This window comes from Electrophorus electricus, chromosome 10 (genome assembly GCF_013358815.1).
Source record: "Electrophorus electricus isolate fEleEle1 chromosome 10, fEleEle1.pri, whole genome shotgun sequence".
Classification (NCBI taxonomy): domain Eukaryota; kingdom Metazoa; phylum Chordata; class Actinopteri; order Gymnotiformes; family Gymnotidae; genus Electrophorus; species Electrophorus electricus.
Window position 1 is genome coordinate 10,137,611 of NC_049544.1, and position 19,246 is coordinate 10,156,856.

Consider the following 19,246-nt stretch of genomic DNA (forward strand, 5'->3'; position numbering starts at 1 on the left):
TTTCCAAAATAAAAGACCTATGTCAATAAGTTACAGCTCGCACAGTCCTAGTTAGCTAATCAAGCGTCAAATAACTACAACAATATCTCATTGATAGTTACAGAATTTATAGAAACAGACCGTTTGCTTGTAGAATATTGCAGATTTCCTACGGGTTGAAACTTGCGAACGTAAGTCACATAAAGTGTGTAGTATCTGACTTCTCAAACCCTTATGATCAAACTTTCTGAAACTACAGACAAGTTTTTCAAGGGAAAGATAACTCTCTTGCTTATGGATTATTCTCCATTAACAGCACAGAATATTTTTACTTTGCAAAATGCCACACCAGAAATTGTACACATCAAACGCGTCAATAAAACCCTGTCCTGGTTTAGCGTCAATCAACGACAAGCAATTAACATGTGTAGCCAGTTAGCTCTATTAGCTAGAGTAAATAAATACGCAGTTATTTTTTTGTATTCTAAATTGCTAATGGCGACGTATGTAGGTGAGCAACACGATTAAACTGATTTATATATCAATAAATAAAGCTAAGCCTTGATTTGCATTACCTTTTACTTATTACAGATAAACAGATAGACCGTGATGATTCCAATAAGCAGACAGATTCTCCTCAAATTCAGGTGAGATTTATTTTTGAAGATCTAATTAATTTGTAGAAGATATTTGATTAAATTAATTATATCAGACCTGTGTCTTTCAGTTCCAAGATGCTCTTGAAGTTCTAGATACATCTATGGCGGTGATGAAAGAAAGGATAACGTTATGTGACGCAGTCTTTAAAGATCTCGTAGCCATTCAGAGAATTGTAAAGGTAAAATGTTTTTTTTTTTTTTTTTTTTTAAATTTTTTTTAAATTTACCACATCCAATCTGGACGATTTTATTTAAATTGTCACTCTGTTGAAATATTTGCAGGAAAAAGGCCTCTGTGATGCATCATTTCAAGAGCAGAGTAATTAAGATGATTTGTTTTTTCTCTACAATTGGTATCTTAAATTCTTAATCTTCATTGTGCTTTGATATTTCAATAAATAATCTTGCAATGAATGACAAGTTAATGAAGGCAAATGTCAAGATTTCACTCATATATTGCTTAATTCAAAAAGTTATTACTTTGCCATAATACTTTATACAAAACAAGTGGTTTTTTTTGTTGTTTTTTTTAAACAAACCATACACTCCTTTTAAAAATACAGCTCCATTATATTTTGTTCACACTTGATACCCAAAAGGTGGTCTGGTGGAAGCATGTTTTCCCCATCTGATAACTCTTGCACCATTCCTCTAATTTTACAACCCATGCTACCATTTTCTTTTAGCTGAATAACTTTTGGATAAATGAAACAATAATAAATGTTAAAAGAAAGATGGATTTAAAAAGAACCAGTGGCTTGAACTAGGTTGGTTAAAAGGATGAACTCTGGACTTAATGGTTGCTTAAAAGATACAAGGGTTCATGTACAACTTTAATCCAAAGGTCAACCAGAAATTTGAAAATGGCAATTCTTACAACAGAATTACTGACTTGTGTGAAGATTGCCTATTGAACTACATGTGCTAACAACAATGTTTTGGGCACCACAAAACATCTGTAAAAAGACAACTACCAAAAGATTACAATGCCCATATAAACATTAGAATGTAATACCTAGGTCAGTCATATGAAACAGAAGATTAAAAGGGATGAGTATAAATGGCTAGCTCCTGACTACCTTAAGCCACCTTTAGAGACTGGATATTTCACATCCTGCAGAGTAGCATGCCTTATGCAGTCTATGTAGTTAATTGATTTAAACTAGTGGTGACTCACAACAATGAAGCAAAAGGTTACTTAATATGGTATTTACAAAGAGCTGAAACTTGGTTGAGTAATAGGGGCTCATGAAGTATGGGAAATGTACATTTTGCATAGATCTCACTATAACAAAAAAAGGGAAGAAAATGCATGCATGTAACGTATAATACTCTAAGTTCATATAACTTCCAAGTAGTTTTTGGACTCAATTTGTATCATTGTGGGAAGGAAATGAAGAGGAAAATTATCCCAGGAGTTCTCCTCATTTAGACAGTAAAGTGAATTTCCACCAGGATACTCATTTCTGAGCATGTAAAAATTGAATAATCCTATAACTTTTGTCCAAACACTCTTCATACTAAAAAGACATACCATATGTCTTAACTGGCACAATCATTCACAAGCAGATTTCTTTTTAGTCTGTCAAAATCCTGGGAATATTTTAGAAGAAAGAACCAACATGTTAAACTGACAGACTCTGTCTCCATGTGTATTGTGAGGTAACTATGTGCATACACTTTAGAAGTAAATTTATGGTTAACAATTTTTACAACTGAGTAACAATTTCATGGCACTGACTCAAACGATCCCAAAATAAAATGTATGATTTAACCAATTTTCTTTTCTTGAATGCCATGTTGTAATGAGAGGCATTTTACTAGTGTCTGTGAGGACTGTTGAGCTTTGACAAGTTTGAAGCAAATATCAAATGATGTACAGCTAAGTGCGTGTGTGTATATATATATATATAAAATCTCCCTGTATCAAAGCTGTAAGGCAGTGTTATCAAGAGTAGATCTGGGGAATATGGTAAGATATTTAATGCCATAATGCACACCAGCACACCATATCCAAACATGAAAATATTTCTTCAAAAAACAAACATTACAAGCATTACTGCATGGTGAACTGGTGACCAGTTGGGTTGCGCAAAAAAAAAAGGGCAGTGCATTGTCATATCCTCCATTTTAAACCCAAAGTGTGACCTCCCCACCCCCCCCGGTTCTATACAAAAATACAAATACAATCTAAAGGTTTAAACATTTATAATTTCAAATGTACTACATTATATTTACATTAAAATCAGCTCCTTAGAACCTCTCTATACAGCAGTGGTGTATGAACAGGGAGGTGTACGGGTGCAGGCAAGTTAACTAATTGTTTTCTGGATTATCTAAACCTGGGTTTGGTAATGTGCACACAGTTGTAAGACAACAGATGAAGCTCTTACACTTCTGTTCATTTTATGTTGTTTCAGGGACAGCACAGATGTTTCTACCTCAATTTTTTATATCCCTGAGCAGGCCATAAATAGATGTACATGGGTTTAAATAAAGGCAGAAGAGTTAAACAAAGGCTGAAATCTGTAACGCCACAGCAGGAACAGGGCTGGGTAACTCCAGCTCCATTAACATGCCTGACCTGCAACCCAAAGGCAAGAAGAAAAAAATAAAAGAAGCAATACACATTAAGCAGATAAAAACAAAAGACATAACCTGGTCCACCAAGATATGGTGAAAAATAAGAGCTAAATTATGTATAATATGCACTGCATTGATCAGATGATAGAAATTAAGTATTTTAATAAATTAACATTTAAAAATTAAATACCAAAGTTTCAGGCAACCAACCAAACATACCTATCAGACATATTTTAAAGGCAAGCAATTTGTCACCTTCTGTTGACAGAAACTGCTTCAAGATTATATCTGAATCACATTTCTTGGGTACTGTAGTTCTTCTATTCAATTACACATAAAATACCATTCCTATATCATGGCATGTGGTGGGTGTAAAAAGACTGCAATAACTGAAAGGGCTTTGCTTTCCTTTCAAAGTGCTGGACATGCCAATTAAGTTGACATGCAGTATATTCTGGTCATTCACATGTGAAAATTTTAAGTTGTGAAATTTCAGTGTAGTTGGTCTAAAAAATCTTATGCTTGGTGAAGGTTTATATCATCTTGCTTAGTTCAACACTCCTCAGTGCTTTGATTTCTTGACTCTGGTAACTGTCCTGTACCTTTAAAATCTGCCCATTCTACTCCAAACTATACTAAGTAGTCTGATTCAATCTGACAAAGTGTTTTATTCCTCTGAATATTTAAGATTTACAATATTGCTTTTACTCTTAAAAGTTAAGAGATGCCCCTTGTCTAATATTCATGTTTTACAACCCACATTTGCTTCATCCTTATAATCTTTCTTTGTGATGTGCTATTATTCATTTAACTGCCTAGCTATATGATTGTTATACTGGTTTAAACAGACTATTAGCAAATTATAAGGTAGCTTGGGACATCTACTGTAATACAGTGCAAAAGGTAAAATAATTTCAGACAAATGACTAACACGCATTTTGTTGTCAGAGGGGAGAGCTCCTTGTCTGCAAGGCTGCCTAAAGTACATACTGAAATGAATCTCAATGCACTGTGACTAAAATATTAGCTCAAGGCTCACATATAATAAGCCTCTAGGATTGGCTCCCCCATCCATATAATCATTACTTAAATTGATCCTAGATAAGCATTTTTATACTTATAAACATGACTTATGCACTGGATCAAAACTTCATAAGAAATAAAGAGATGTCAGGGCCAATTAAGACCCAAGGGTGAGGCAAAGAAGTGACTTGGCAGGGCAGGGGTGGTGAAGTACTTTCTTAGTTTCCTCTAGGTGTCATTGTTACTGCTGCCCTCACCCATGGAGAAGTCATCAGCAACCATTAACAGAGCCTCAATGTTAGCTGTCGTCTCTGGGCTGAGGAGGTCCACCACATCGACACCAGCCAGGCTGTCTGTGGAAGGGTTGGAAGCTAGGGGCTCACTGTGGAATGTCTGAGTTGAGGCAGAGGTGTTCGCAGGCGGGTGCTGTTGTGGGGAAAAAACAGAGCTCCCTTTGGAAGCACAGCACTGTGAAACCTGCAGGGGCGGAGGTGGCGGAGGAGGAGGGGGAGGGACAGGAGGCATAGAAGTGTCTTTCGGCTCCTGCTGTGAGGAGGCAGCACTGAGGCTGGAGCTCCTTTCTTTAGCTGAGTCTCTGCATGCACACTGACATTGGCAAGCTTCCTCCTGCTTAATGATGATGACTGGGACACTAAGGCCTATTTGCTGCACAGGGTTCCCTAAGGCACATGAAACAAAAAACCCATCACATACACAACAGCAGTTACTCTTCCTCAAGCATTTATATCTCTATATTATTGCAGAAACAGTCACAACAGCTACATGACAAGTGAATTGCAAATAACAGATGCACATTTGATCATACCTGAATGTCCGCCTACAGGTATGGCTGTTGTAAAGAAGACCTTCTCCACTTTGGGGCCCTAAGTAGAAGAAATGTCATATAGAACAAAAGAGCAGAATGATTAATCAATTTTATACTGAAATAGAAATGTATAGATGCAACTGAAATGCAGTTTTTTAGCTTCAAGAGCTGGAGTCTTAAATATATGTTATTAAAAATGTCAAGATTATTTTTTCAACTTTACATTTTATTCATAATTCCACCATAACAATAATTACACATATAACAGCACCAATTACATAAAAGGTAGTACAATTTCTTCTGATTAATTTAGGAGCAAGGTAAGTTTTGAATTATGCTGGGAAGATATTAGATATGTGGCCATGAATGCAAACTAAGTTTTATTTCCAGAACATAGTTAATCACCTGGTCAGAAAAATCACAATTAGATATTTTCCCCCAAATCATTCAGCTCTAATCTCAAGGTGAATTCAGGTAGATTTCACTATTACACTCCAATTACTGAAGATAACCCATTTTGGTTCTGCATTATATTTATATAAAGCACAATCAAAAAAGGTAGGACATGAATTGGCAGGAATTGTGTACCTCACAACTGTGCCTGACACCAACCTGCTGTTCAGAGTTGTGCTGTGCATTGGCAGCACTGCTAAGAATCCACTGCAAGTTCTGGTCAGCCATGACGAGGCTGGGCTGTAGTAGGCCCTGCGTGGGTGCAATGGTGATGGTGGGCGCAGGAGCTAGGCTGGTGCTAGCTGCTAAAGGCACTGTGTGCGTTACGACTGCTGCTGCCCCTGTGTTGATGGTTGTCGCTGAGGCAGGGCTGGAGATGCTGACCACAGCTGGGGCAGAAACTGGCAAGGAGCTGGCCAGGGCTGGTGGCAACACTGGTGCATAGTGTTGGGTAGCACTGGATGCAAGGGGAGCGGGCACTTCTGGTGTCTGCAGTGAATTATGGAGAACCGAGGGGAAGGGGGCAGACTGTGGAGGGGTAGACGTAGAGCTGCTTGTACCAGAGGCTGTTTGAGAAGATGAAGAACCAGGCTGAGTGGAAGCCTCTAAGACTGGGGTTGAAAGAGAGCTAGATGAAGAGGAGGATGAATGCAGCTGAGAGAAGGAAAGGAGAGCAGATGCATCAGACACAGCTGGCTGCGATGGTGTCTCCAAGCCGTAAGTCTCCACATAGTTATCTGGAAGTGCAGAAAAACAACGCAAGATAGTGATGGCATACATGGCACATATAGGAAACATAGCACAAAACATAATGAATCTTGTGAGGTACTTGCCTGAAGGATTTGCCTCATCTTGACTGATACTGTTTTCAGGGCTTTGGAACATTAGTTCAAATATCCTCACAGGAGTGACATTATTCAGGTCCAAGTTCTGAGACTGTAATATGTACATTGTGTGGTGAGAGGCAGACAAATGAACAATGGATGACAAATGCTAAAAAGCTAAATTATATTATTACATAAACAGCTCAATGATATTATTTTATCAGGGTCTGAAGTTTTTGCTTCAGATACTGCTGTGGCAGGAAGATCCACCAGACCCTTACATTTTCTGCCAGCCAAAATATTTTTCCATAATTGCATCATAAAGCATTGGCACCTTGTGAATTTTGCACTGGGATAACTCAAAATCTGTTAGTTTACAGTTTTAAGACAATAAAATTCTCACATTTGAATCATATAGTTGGCTGCAGATTCACAATACAGGACAAAAACAATCAATGAAAAGAAGAAAATTAAGACGGAAAAGAAGAATAAAAAACCCTGTTCCCAAATACTTTGTGCTGCCTCCAACTGTCATTTTGAATAAAGTAAGATAAATATTATTTTGCCAAACAGGTAGATGTTGATTTTAGGGGTTCAGAGATATGAAGAAAATGTTCCCAGAAATGAAAATACTCACATTGCTGACATTCTCACGGAGCTCAGAGTCTGTAGAAATGAGGCTCAAATCACTGAGGCACAACGAGTGATTTGCATCCTGTAATTACCAACGAGAGGATCTATTAAGCTTGCAAAGCCTGCTAATCAGTGAAAAATACAACTAGTGTACACCACAAAAGACAAACTGTTTTGTGATGATATATATATATATATATATATATATATACACACACACACACATACATATATACACACACACACACACACACACACACACACACACATACATATATACACACACACACACAAACATACATATACACACACACACACACACACACACACACACTTGTGGTTGGTGTGCATATATATTTATATCTATAACTTCTATTTGGGTAGTTAATCTAAAATCTTAACTTATACACATTATCCATCCAAATATGTAACAAAGTTGAGTGTACTATATAGTTATGTATGACTTGCTGCCATTTAGAGAGGATTAAGCATAATTTGAGTGTTTTAAACAAGTGTTTCAGAAGTGCAATTGTGGGTGTATTTTCAAAAGCAGGGTTTCCAACTTTTGGAGGACCAGCATCCAGCAAGGTTTGGTCCATCCCTCTAGTACCAGAGTCACTGAAAACTATCATGTAATGAATGTTTCCCCTCCCCTCCCCTCCCCCTCCCCTACCCTCTTTTCACACATTTTGTGTTCAGAAATGAAAGAGAAGCAATTCACCTCTGAGAGAGGATGGTTGAGGTTAACTGTGTAAGGTGGACCCTTATCATGGCCACGAATGTGACTCTTCAGACTGTACTGTGAACTGAATGTCTTCTCACAGCCGTCACTAGGGCAGAAAAAGGGCTTTTCTCCTGTAGAGGAATCAGGGAGAAAGAAAATGGAGCTTCTATACACTGGGAGGAAAAATATAGGCATGCATGCAGGGTATACAACATAACTAAGTTCACCCCTGTACAATATCACTTAAATGTCAAATGATTCAAAACTGTATCACTTCTTAATAATTCCCTTATTTCTAAGTTAACAAATAACACTACACTATTTTCTTATATGCAAAATAAAAAAAATACTTTAGAAAGACTATATTGAAAAGACAGGACCCAAAATACAAACTTCATGCAGTTAGGCTAATTGAAAAACACAAGTGTACTCCATTTTGTTTCAATGATCACAGGTTTTCTAACTAACAGTGATCACAGGTATATTCACTTCTGCTGCATTAACATGGTTATTAAATGATCACAAACAAAATAACTCAATTTTGGACCCCTGGGCTGTCTATATGCATGTCTGCATCATGGATCCACAGGGAAAATAATTGCCAGAGGCACTGAAAAATCTGATTCAGACAGTCCAAAGGACATTGCAGAAAGTCAGTCTCTAGGGATGGCATAGAAGAAGAAAAAACAAAAAAACAAAAAAAAACAAAACAAAAAAAAACAAAAAAACAAACCAGTTTGGCACAAAACTGCAAGATTAAACTTTGCATGAAACGAACACAGTAAAGAAGCCTGATGAATATTGTACATTCTTTGGTCAGATGAGATCAAGATACATTTGATGAGGTCCAGTATGTCTGTCATAAACACAGTCAGGAGTACCACAATGAATGCACAGTCCTGACTATGAAGCACAGTGGGAGGAGTGTGATGATATGGGGCTATATGAGGGCAAAAAAAAGATGTTGGGGAGATGACATACATACAAGCACAGGCACACGCACTCCCCCCCCCAATCAATCAAAGAGACATTTTTATTTACTTAGTTTTGTTGCAAGGAGCCAGTGATTGTCTAGTATCTTCAGATTTGTTTTCTCTCTTAAGTTTGTGAACATTTCAAATGTACATAATGCACTACACCTTGCCTCATTTTGACAGTCTGGTGTGTCAGTGAAACAATAGAACAGACTGACTTGTCTCGTAAGTGGTAATGCCGTTCCTCTTTCTGTGAAAGTTAAAATGATGAAACACAGTCTTACCAGTGTGTGTCCGCACGTGTGTTTTCAGGTGGTGACTAGCAGCAAACGCTTTACCGCAGCCATTATGATCACATCTGGAGAGAAGGTGATAGTGCACTGAACAAGAATGGTCATATACATCCCCATATTTCCATTGTTCATTTCCATTGTTTACACAGACATGCTAAAAATCTTTATTCTAAAATTATTAAAAAAATAAATCAATATTTCCATAAATAAGGAAAATGATTTCCCTTGTTTTGACACACATTTCCTCAAAATAAGCATCAACATTGAACTGATATGTAGAAGTTGGCAGTCTTCATAGTGAGCCTGGATATAGATAGAGAAGAAGGAAGAAAGAACAATGTGGAAAGTAGAGAAGAGATGCTCAGATGGTTCTAGAACCAAGCCTAAATGCAGGATGGTGAAACCATTCATCCAACATTACAACACTGTAGAGAAGATGTGATGTTATGGGCCTTGTAGATTTGTTGCTTTGTGACTTTCTGACAATTCCATAGAAAGGCTCAGGACTGGAAGTAGGGCTTGGCAGTATGGCAAAAAACATGACCACAATAAATCTTTCCCCATATTGACCAATATCGATATTTATGACAACATATAATTTGATAATGCTGCCATCTTGGAGATTATCTTTTTAATGACTGAGGCCTAAATTAGTTAAACTTTAGAATACAGATTATTTGCAAAAATATAAACATTCTGTATTTAGAATGTAATGGAAATTGTGCAAACACTGTAAACCAGTCAATATGCTACATCTGCACTTGTTACATCATTGACACTGTGCTCGTTATATCCTTGCTCATTTTAAATTGCTTTTCATATGGGATAATGGCTGCAAAAGATGACAAAATTTGTTATTTTGGTAAAGCCCTACTGGGCAAATTAAAACATGGATGGACAAATCATGGGCTGCAAAAAGATTTGTCAAAAAGTTTTGCTGTTTCCTGTCTTGTTTTGCACCAACCAACATATTTTGCAGTCCGTCTTAATCTGTGCTTCATCAATTTTCAAATATCCAAGACACTTCCATAGAACTGATATGGTAACTTTTTTGTCAGGAATCTCCTTTGCTTTGCAGGACATTTCAAGTTCACTTTTGCTTTTGTGCCACTCGCTGGTTCCACTCATTTTCCCTAGTTTTCACAGCCTTGTTCAGTTACGGTAGCTCAAACAAAGCTTTGTAGTAGGAAATAGGTGTGTACTTTGATGTGCAAGCCAAAACTGACTCACTGGCTAGATGCTGTTGTGTTTATTTCTGCTCTGTTACAGGCTGTTAAATCTATCCTTGAGTAAAAATACCAAAAGCTTATCATCGTTATCAACATTTTTTTTTTTTTTTTAGTATATCATGATCACTGATGTGTTGCTAAGTAATGGCTAGCATGCATTAACATTTATGGAATTTAGCTGATGCTTTTATCCAAAGCAACTTACAATTATGTATGAATACAACTTGAGCAAATGAGGGTTAAGTGGCTAGTTGGCAGAGGTGGGACTTGAACTGGCAACTTTCTGATTACTAGTCAAGTACCTTGACCACTGAGATACCACTCTGAGGGAGAGTGTGACGGCAGACGCACGTTAAATTCCAAGTATGAACACTCGGGTTTGTGTGTTATTGTGAATAACATCATAGCTGTAATTTGATCTATGGCACAAGCTGTAATATTTCTTGTAACACACCCCTTCTTGTGTTATAATTGCTTAAACAGTCTGTATTATTGAGAACATGATGGAGAAACACTCTGAAGGAAGAAAAAATAATGCTGTTTGATTTAAAGGTTGTTAACAAAAGTGTCACTGTTTTGAAAGCATTTACACTAATGTAGTGCATACAGGCCTGTTCGAACTAGATTAGTTTTACTTGGTGAGGTGGGGTAATGTAATTATTACCCAGGTTCCTCAGTTAATTTAGTCCTGCCAGAATCTGTTATGTCAGTCATTTTAGTGGACTGTGTACTCCAGCATTAGTAAAGATTCCAGTGCTTTAAAAAAATTATTTCTTTATTTATAAAATCACAGTTAAAAGAACACCAGGTTATTTAAATCCCTTGCAAATTGTCATGTCAGGAAACATTCCATCATATGCCATTGAAAAGGAGCTTTTGTACTTTCTCTCAAGCATAGAATTGCTTGAGGAAGCATAGAGATGCTTTTGTACTTTCTCTCAAGCATAGAATTGCTTGAGGAAGCATAGAGAAGCATAGAGATGCTGAGGAAGCATTTCTTGCATTATATACTTTGACATTATGTTGCCAAAGGCCTTTCTCACCTCCTACGGCCTAAAGATCTACGTTCTACACTTCTGGTAGCTTTAGGCAGATTCTACTACATTTATGTAGCCTGCCAATGTTCAAACCAAAGTTATTGTTAGTATAAGTTGAAATATCAATTTTATTAAATATCATATTTATTAAATATATGCATAGGGTAATGGAGGAGTAATGATACTAGATCAAATCTAAGTCTTCTAGTTCATAACAGCCTTATATAAATATATTTAATTAATACTTCATGCAGCAATAATGTTTTGTAGTGATGACCAGCAAAAACTATGCATTATGTATTTTTTGTGTGACAGAAAAAGGCAACTGAGTAGTTACTCCCATCTCCATAATTTATGCCATGCAAACTGTTCATAAACAATACAGGGGTCCTGTGGTACAATTTCTTTATAGACACATGTCCAGAAAACTAATTCCATCTGAATAGTACTAAAGTGTGTAAACTCACCGAAATGGCTTCTCCCCTGTGTGAGTACGAATGTGCTTCCTCAGGTCACTGAGTGTGGTAAAATACTTGGTGCATCCTTCTGATTCACAGTTAAACGTCTTTCCTGTGTGCAACCGTTGATGCGCTTTCAGCCTGATGAAAGAGCATTCCAACAGTCAGGAAAAGCCTGTGTCCCAAAAGACACATCCAAGCATGGTTAATGAAAATTATTATTAAAACTTTCATTAACAACATAATTTAGAGGAATAAAGCCTTGTTCAACAGTCACTAAAATATTATGACTCTAAAATGCTATTTATTTTTTTGTTTTTGTTTGTTTGTTTTACTTTTTAATTTTTTTTTTTAACCATACATAAGCCAATGTATTCTTTGCTTTGTACTGATATAACATACTATTATGCAATAGTAAACTAATAGTAGTTAGGCGTTTTGGTGAACCAGACACCATGAAATATTTTCATAGCATAGGGACTAGATGATCTCAATGAATCAGTTAGTGAGCTTGTAAATTTCAAACATTATACTGAATCAATATGCTGTGAACTTAAGTCAGTATTTCACAAATGAAGAATCCAGCACCAGCAAGTGTGTGTATCTATTTGACTCCAACTACATTTTCTTTTAGCTATATAGGCTGCAAAGGGAATGAGTTGATGTCATAACTCCAACCATTCCTTTCTGTGATCTTGAAATCTGTTAAACATGCAGCCTCTGTGAGGCTCCCAGTGTCAACCTTTCTGCTCTGGATAAGTGGCCTACATAAAAAATATGATCTATGAGAGGGTGTATGTTCACTGTTTACATTTTACTGCTTAATACACTGCAGGCTGCACCAAATACCTCAGGAGGGAACTATACAACAAAAGGTGGAACAAACTAACTTGTACCATGTCTGTTCAAATTAAATATAAAGCAACGTAGTTCACGCATTTGGCGGCTTTTGTTGTTGTTTTTTTTTCCTGTTGTATCGAACCTGTACATAACCGTGATGTCCAAATTGTGTGTGAACCGAAATGTGACTTCTGGGGTGTAACGGTACCATAGACCTTAATGTCTAGTCAGAATAAGTTCAAGTAAGTTCTATTCCCTTGATAGAACATCTGGTATGGTATAGATGTTTGGCATAACTCTATGTAAGGCTGATAAAAACAAAAGGCAATAGGTCACAATTTGCTACACAACTGAAAACCATCTATTATAAAAGGTACAAAATAAATAGAATAATAAGGAACATTCAATTTGCTTCACTTATGCTACATTTCAACATTTAAATCTTAAGTCTAAGCCATTGAAATTCTGCCACTCCCGTGGGGGATATGGGTTCAATCCGTTTGGCCAAATGCACCGTGCTATACCATTAGGAATTCTTGGGCATTTCCTTACCTCTGAAACATAATTGTATGCCACTTTAGATAAGAGTGTCTGCCTAACAGGTAAATATAATATTTAAATGATTGGCACATCTGGATGACGCCCCTGAATGTGTTAACACGTTTGTGTGTTTCCGCACATATACCCTATGATGCAAACACACCATCCTTGTCCAGCACTCGCTGTCACAGCTCATGGGGAACCCAAAATTTTCCCACACACATGATTTTAAAGAAGCAGGTAGGTCTTCTAGTTCCTGTGTGTTATTTGCATTCACCACCGTGTGACTGACTCAGATGTCAATGTGCCTGAGCTAATCTAACTAGCTATTATGTTACTATTATCTTAGTTGCTAACGGCTTACAGCTTTATCTTTTGGATGGAACTCGCATTTGTGAAACAAGGCATATCAAAATCATATTACTAATACTACTTAAATACCTTCTTTGAAGAATAGAACTCAGACAGTTAAGACACTTCTTTGATTACAGACATTGCAACCTGTCAGAGGAACAGTACCTGTAACAATTGCAATCCTGCTCAGTTGGCAACTCTGCTGTAGAGAGCCTCACCTGTAGAGTGTGTTGAAGGCCTTCTCACAACCCTGTACGTCACACTCAAAGGGCTTCTCCTTAGTGTGGACGCGAACATGGATCTTTAGGCTGTAGGAGGTGAGGAAGGCTTTTCCGCAGCCCTGCTGGTTGCACACAAAGGTATATTCACCACGATGCGTTTTCTGATGTGTCCGCAGATTTCCGGCTGTGCTGTAGGTGCGCGTACAGCCCTCAAATGTGCACTGGTACCTCTTCACCTGCATGAGATATGAATGCCATTAGGAACACAGAGATTGACAAAGCAGCCATAAATGATTTTCTGATGTGATGCTGAGGAACTTTGCACAGAAGTGGCAGATGAACCACAATCAATTAAAAATTTTTACTCATCCCTCCTTGGACATGTAGGCTGCTAGCCAACATAAGCAATGTTAAACAGATGATTCCCTGATGACATGAAGAAAAGCAAATTAAAAACAATAAATTAGACTGAGCCTCAGATAAAAGTAGGATAAATATCAGAGTGGCTTTTCAGAGGTGAAAAGCACTATGGGACCTGAAAGTAGTGGTCAACCGATACAGGTTTTTCAATGGCCAATGCCTAGTCAATATTTAAAGAGCAGGAAGGATGACGGCCAATATCATGTGGCTGTTGAGGATTATTGCAGTTTATGACTTACAGTTTAATAGTAACAAAAAATTAAGATGCAAAATGTTCATTTTATGTTAATCTTTTTTGGTTACTGTCTGCATTATCTGTATTTAAATACTACATGCTCTAATCGGTTTGCAGTGCACTTATTTTTAAATTTAAAAAAATGCCTCAACTAAATAAATGTATCAACTAAATGTCCACAAAAATTTGAAGAATAATCAAACAAATAAATAAAAATACCACTTCAGTCTATGGTGGGGGACACAGCCGAAGCCATTTATCTCAAAATAGTATTTAATGAGATTCAAAATTCTGAACTTAGTCTCATTTCTGCTCGACAGGTAGCCAATTACCCCTGCTTGATTTTTTTGATTTCCAAAAAAGAAAAAAGATGAATTAAATATACAATTTAACCTCAAAGCGAAGATGGTAATGGTCTCATTTTACTGTGATGATGCAGTTAGGTTAACGTTGTCTAATGTGTAGTCGGTGCCAAGACTACTGGTTAGCATTATTTTATTTAGATGCTGCTGAAAATATCTTTGCCCAGGCAGTCAAATTGTTTTGGTGTTTCTGCTGTGTGTGTGTGTATGTGTGTCTGTGCTCTCAAAGTTAAATGTTCTCATAAATTACTTACTGCTTATTTAACACTATTTTGACAGTTTCTGTTACTGAACAAACATTAAGCATCGAAATAAGTGTATGGTAGTTCTTTTAAAGAATAGATACTGCTGTAGTTTACTTTTCATGTCTGTAAGATTTGTTTCTGCTTGTTTGTTGCCCAGCAATGTTGATATTTAACAACGTACACAGCAGCACCCTCTGCACGGAGGGGCTTTGAAGGATGGGATGGAGAACAGTGGAGAGGTCGGGTAGTAGCCTGGTAAAAGTATTTGTTCTAATTTTTCAGTCCATTCTATTCTCAAACTTATTCACAGCAGCTGTAAGCAAGTTAAATTGACTTCCTACAAATTCTAATAGCTTTTGTTTAAATATGTTCACCCATAATGATTACTTCAATACTGTTTTGTTTTACAGTATTGTTTTCAGTTTTACAATTATTATTGTTTACAACCACTGAATGTTTCATTATCAATGGCAATTTCACATAAATCTTTACCTATATAACAATATTAACCCCAGTGTTTTCCTTCTTTTTTGATCAATTTATAAATTCTGAAAACAGTTTTCACTTCCCTATATCAGTCATTTCTAAATGGAGGAGTGAGTGTTGTATATGAGCCATCTCCTCCTACACAGTAACATACTGAACAAACAGCGCTTTACATCATTCCCACAGGCTGAGAACACAAAGGAGTTATTTGCATTTGCCTGCGATGCAAATTAAGATGTATTCTGGTAACATCCATTGGATCAGATGTGATGATAACATTAAATTAGTTATACTAAAGCAGAATGAATGAAAGGAACAACAAAAGCTTGCAGGAGGCCACAAAATAGGAGTAGTGCATAAATAAATGCAAAGGTTTATCCCAAAAATTACCCCAGGGACAACAGAAATAGTAAAAAAAAAAAAAAGCAAAAAAAAAAGCTTTTTTTCCTCTGCAAACATAACCTGTGGAAAACATGCTTACATTGTCTCAAAAAAAATCATGACTACCCAATAAAAATATAGCCAAAAGAGCTGGATCTTGATCAGGCAGAACAAACTAGAGTGAAATGGAACAAGCTGAATAATTTAGGTTACCTAACCCCTCAAATGCTCCCTTTGTCCATTACCTTAAACAGGTGATGCCAGCTTAACTCCCCCCCACCAATCCCTTTCCCCAATGTAGACATCAAGTAGCCTAATAAATTAGGCCCCACCCTCCCCCCACCCAGAAAACTCAAGTGACAACCAACTTCAGATCCATTACATACTAACAGTTTATACTACACAACCACCCTCATCAAAATGCCTGATGCCTACTAACTGGTGTACTACAAAAATAATAATAATAATAATAATAATAAAAATTATATATGTAAAATATGTATCTGTTGTAACCAAATAAACAGAATGTAGCAAAGGTAATTTTGATATAAGGTTTTAACTGGAAATAGATGACAGAGAAATGCATTGCAAACAACAGGACTGCAGGCTGAACCAAGATTAGGCAGAACAAACTGGAACAAAATGAAACAAGACGGATGATTCAGCACACTAAACCGCTATATTTGCAAAGTGGATATAGTACCGCTTATCACATGAAAGAGATACCTTATAAAATGACTAGAAAGAGTTGTAATCTTGGTGCTTTGGATTTTAGCTGATTCAATGACCATGGGGTTTGTTGCAGCACCAGCTGAGAGAGATGTCAGGATAAAAACCTGTCACATGCAACCATGTGGAAGCAGGGGCCTCAAGGGCATTATGATCTCCTTGAGATTCCCCTTTACATGTTATCTAACAGACCATCTTATAATGTTGGGGGAATCCCTAAAAGAAAAGAACAAAAGAATTCCAAATGTTGCAGTGAGCAAAAAGAGATTTACAGCTCTTGCCCAAAGCACATGGCTGCCTCATATGATGGAACATTGTGAGAAGAGCATATTCTGTGAATTTTTAACCAAGTTCTACCCAGCTGAAGACCTTACCTCTCTCTGCTTAGTCTCTGGGCACTCTGAGTGTAGAGTGAGAGTGGCTCCTTCGATGTTGCGGGGCATGGGGGTGGACCCAGGGTTGATGATGAACTGGATCTGGTCGGGTGAGATGGTGTGATGCACATAGCCCTGGGCCATAGTGTCTGGGTCAGCCATAAAGGCCAGGGACCCCTCCTCTTCTCCATCGGCCAGAAATGTCACACCATCTTCATCTGTCCCACAGTGGACATCCTCTTCTCCCTCCTCATCCAGGTGGATAGGGTCCTGCTCAATAAGTACCGTGGTACGATCATACACCCTTCCTGAAGATGAGGGTTCGGGCATTAGGCCATCCTCTTTGTCAGAATCAACCATTTTGTCATTCTCCTCCTCCTCCTCTCTGGCCAGTCTGTCGACCTCCTCTTCATCATCCTCAAAGAACATGGATGTGTCTGTGAGAGGGCCATTCTCACCCATGATCTCGATAAGGCCACAGTCCTATGCACTTATCCACGTGGTTGTAATTGCTTAAAACAATTAAACAAATAAATGACAAATCAATCCTCTTCATAGTTGTTTGGGCAACTGTCAGGTATTCTTTTCAAGTCATTTGAATGGTTTAATGGATGGACAGATGTATAGATAGATATACATATTTCAAAGATTTCTTCATTGTAATCAGTATTGGCCTAGCAATTTTGGTTTACTTTCAAAGATTTAAAAAGTTACCAATAACTCACAGTTTAAACTTACAAGACATTGGGCCAAGCAGACAGAATATTTTTCGGCTATTGTCATTGAGGAGTAACTAACTGTTCCAAAACAAAACAAACGATGTCAGCGAAATAGGAAACCAGTTCAGGGACACCTTGGATATTGCTGGCATGTTATTATTACATATGACAGAAACAAATAACTATTTCCTAACTATAAACATGTGCAGCCTTCAACACGTGATTTAATAAAAACAAACGGACTTAACTGCTCCTCTTTCTAAGCAGAATATTTGGTAAGGGAACTCGCACTGTTAGTGATCAGCTAACACTAATTTCATTCAGTAGTGTTTGTTTAGTTGTTTTTAAACAGAACGACCGAATGGTTTAAAGAGTTTTGACATGCTGAACAGTTTTCAAACTAACGCTAGCTACGACATGTCTAGTAGATTCTAGAACTTTCGAAGTTTTGACAGCCACAGGACCTTGAAGACTATCGATGTCACTAGCTAGCTAGCTGTCTGTATCACATCTGTAATGACAAATGGAACTGCTATTGTTGCCAACAATTTCGATGAAGTTAAATCTTAACTTTCTTTTATACGTTGTGGTTTAAAGATTAGTGAGACTGTTAGGTTGAGCAAGTAAGTCATACCGACTAGCTAGCTAGCTAAATGGGTAAAAAGGTTAGCACAATTATCTGCTAGCTAGTCAGCTAACCAATCTTAGCTAGGATTGACATTGTCGTCATGCTATAACGTAGAGAATTACTGAATTCATTAGTGTGCCACAGACTCAATGCATTAACTCGATGTCAATTTGACAGCAATATAGCTTTAACAAAACTCAACCAAGTAGCTAACTATGAAGTGTGCTTCAACAAGAAATTGTAGCTATACGATACCAAACTAACGCTAGCTAGTTAGCTAAATTAGACGGCTCATTCAGCAGATTAGAATTTGCTAACGCTAGCTATCCTATCTTGCTTTGACAGGGGATACAAGCTTTAGCGGTCTAGCTAAATTATAGTAGCCTACGATCATAGGTTATCTAGGTTACGATTTCAGTGAACATTTTAACACAAGGCAAGATATCAGCAGAATGCCCAAATGTTCTGTAAATACTGTGACCAATTATTAATCAACATAACCTAAAAGTATTAAAAATGAAGCCAGCTAAACAACTCAAATTAGGCTGCTTCGGTTAAAGCTAGCCAACTGGTTCACTGATTAGCGCTGACGGGTAAACACAAACTCAGCGGACCGTGATAAGACAACCAGGCAAAACAACACTATAACACAATCATATGCCAATATACTCTAAACATTAACATGGTAATTTAACTTACCTGTATTAACTAAACGCAAAATACCTGTATAATTCTGGTCACTGGTACTTTCTTCCCTTCCCCTCCCCAGTGGTACCATGATTGAACAACGTAAAATTCCAGTTCCTCCAACTGAAGCATCTTGGGAAATGACTATCGATACTGTTTAGTGATGATAATCTCGATCGCAATATTTTAATGTCTTATTTAAGTACCGTATAATAATACAAGTACTCCTCAAAATTAAATTAAGTTTACTTCTAATTTTGATCAATGCTGAATAATGACCAGACACAGAAGCACTGTAAGTCAAAGAACAAGGACAGTTAGTGTAATTTT

The 19,246-nt window shown here is 37.3% G+C and overlaps 1 protein-coding gene across 3 annotated transcripts; it reads right to left on the bottom strand.

Moving 5' to 3' along the window:
* Positions 1–1,438: 1,438 nt before the first annotated feature.
* On the bottom strand, positions 1,439–19,193 carry mtf1 (metal-regulatory transcription factor 1). 3 transcript variants are annotated; one of them, XM_027011035.2, is made up of 11 exons: positions 18,929–19,192; positions 16,883–17,394; positions 13,648–13,886; positions 11,705–11,836; positions 8,963–9,036; positions 7,702–7,835; positions 6,985–7,062; positions 6,357–6,459; positions 5,683–6,260; positions 5,071–5,128; positions 1,439–4,924 (listed from the first exon to the last, which is right to left on the bottom strand). In XM_027011035.2, exons 2-11 carry the CDS (start codon positions 17,342–17,344, stop codon positions 4,473–4,475), a joined length of 2,310 nt encoding a protein of 769 aa, XP_026866836.2. In that variant the 5' UTR covers positions 17,345–17,394; positions 18,929–19,192; the 3' UTR covers positions 1,439–4,472. The 3 variants fall into 3 exon arrangements, with proteins under 3 accessions (XP_026866836.2, XP_026866833.2, XP_026866834.2); XM_027011032.2 differs by having other exon boundaries at positions 5,683–6,459; positions 18,929–19,193; XM_027011033.2 differs by having other exon boundaries at positions 5,683–6,459; positions 18,953–19,049.
* Between the last annotated feature and the right edge of the window lie 53 nt (positions 19,194–19,246).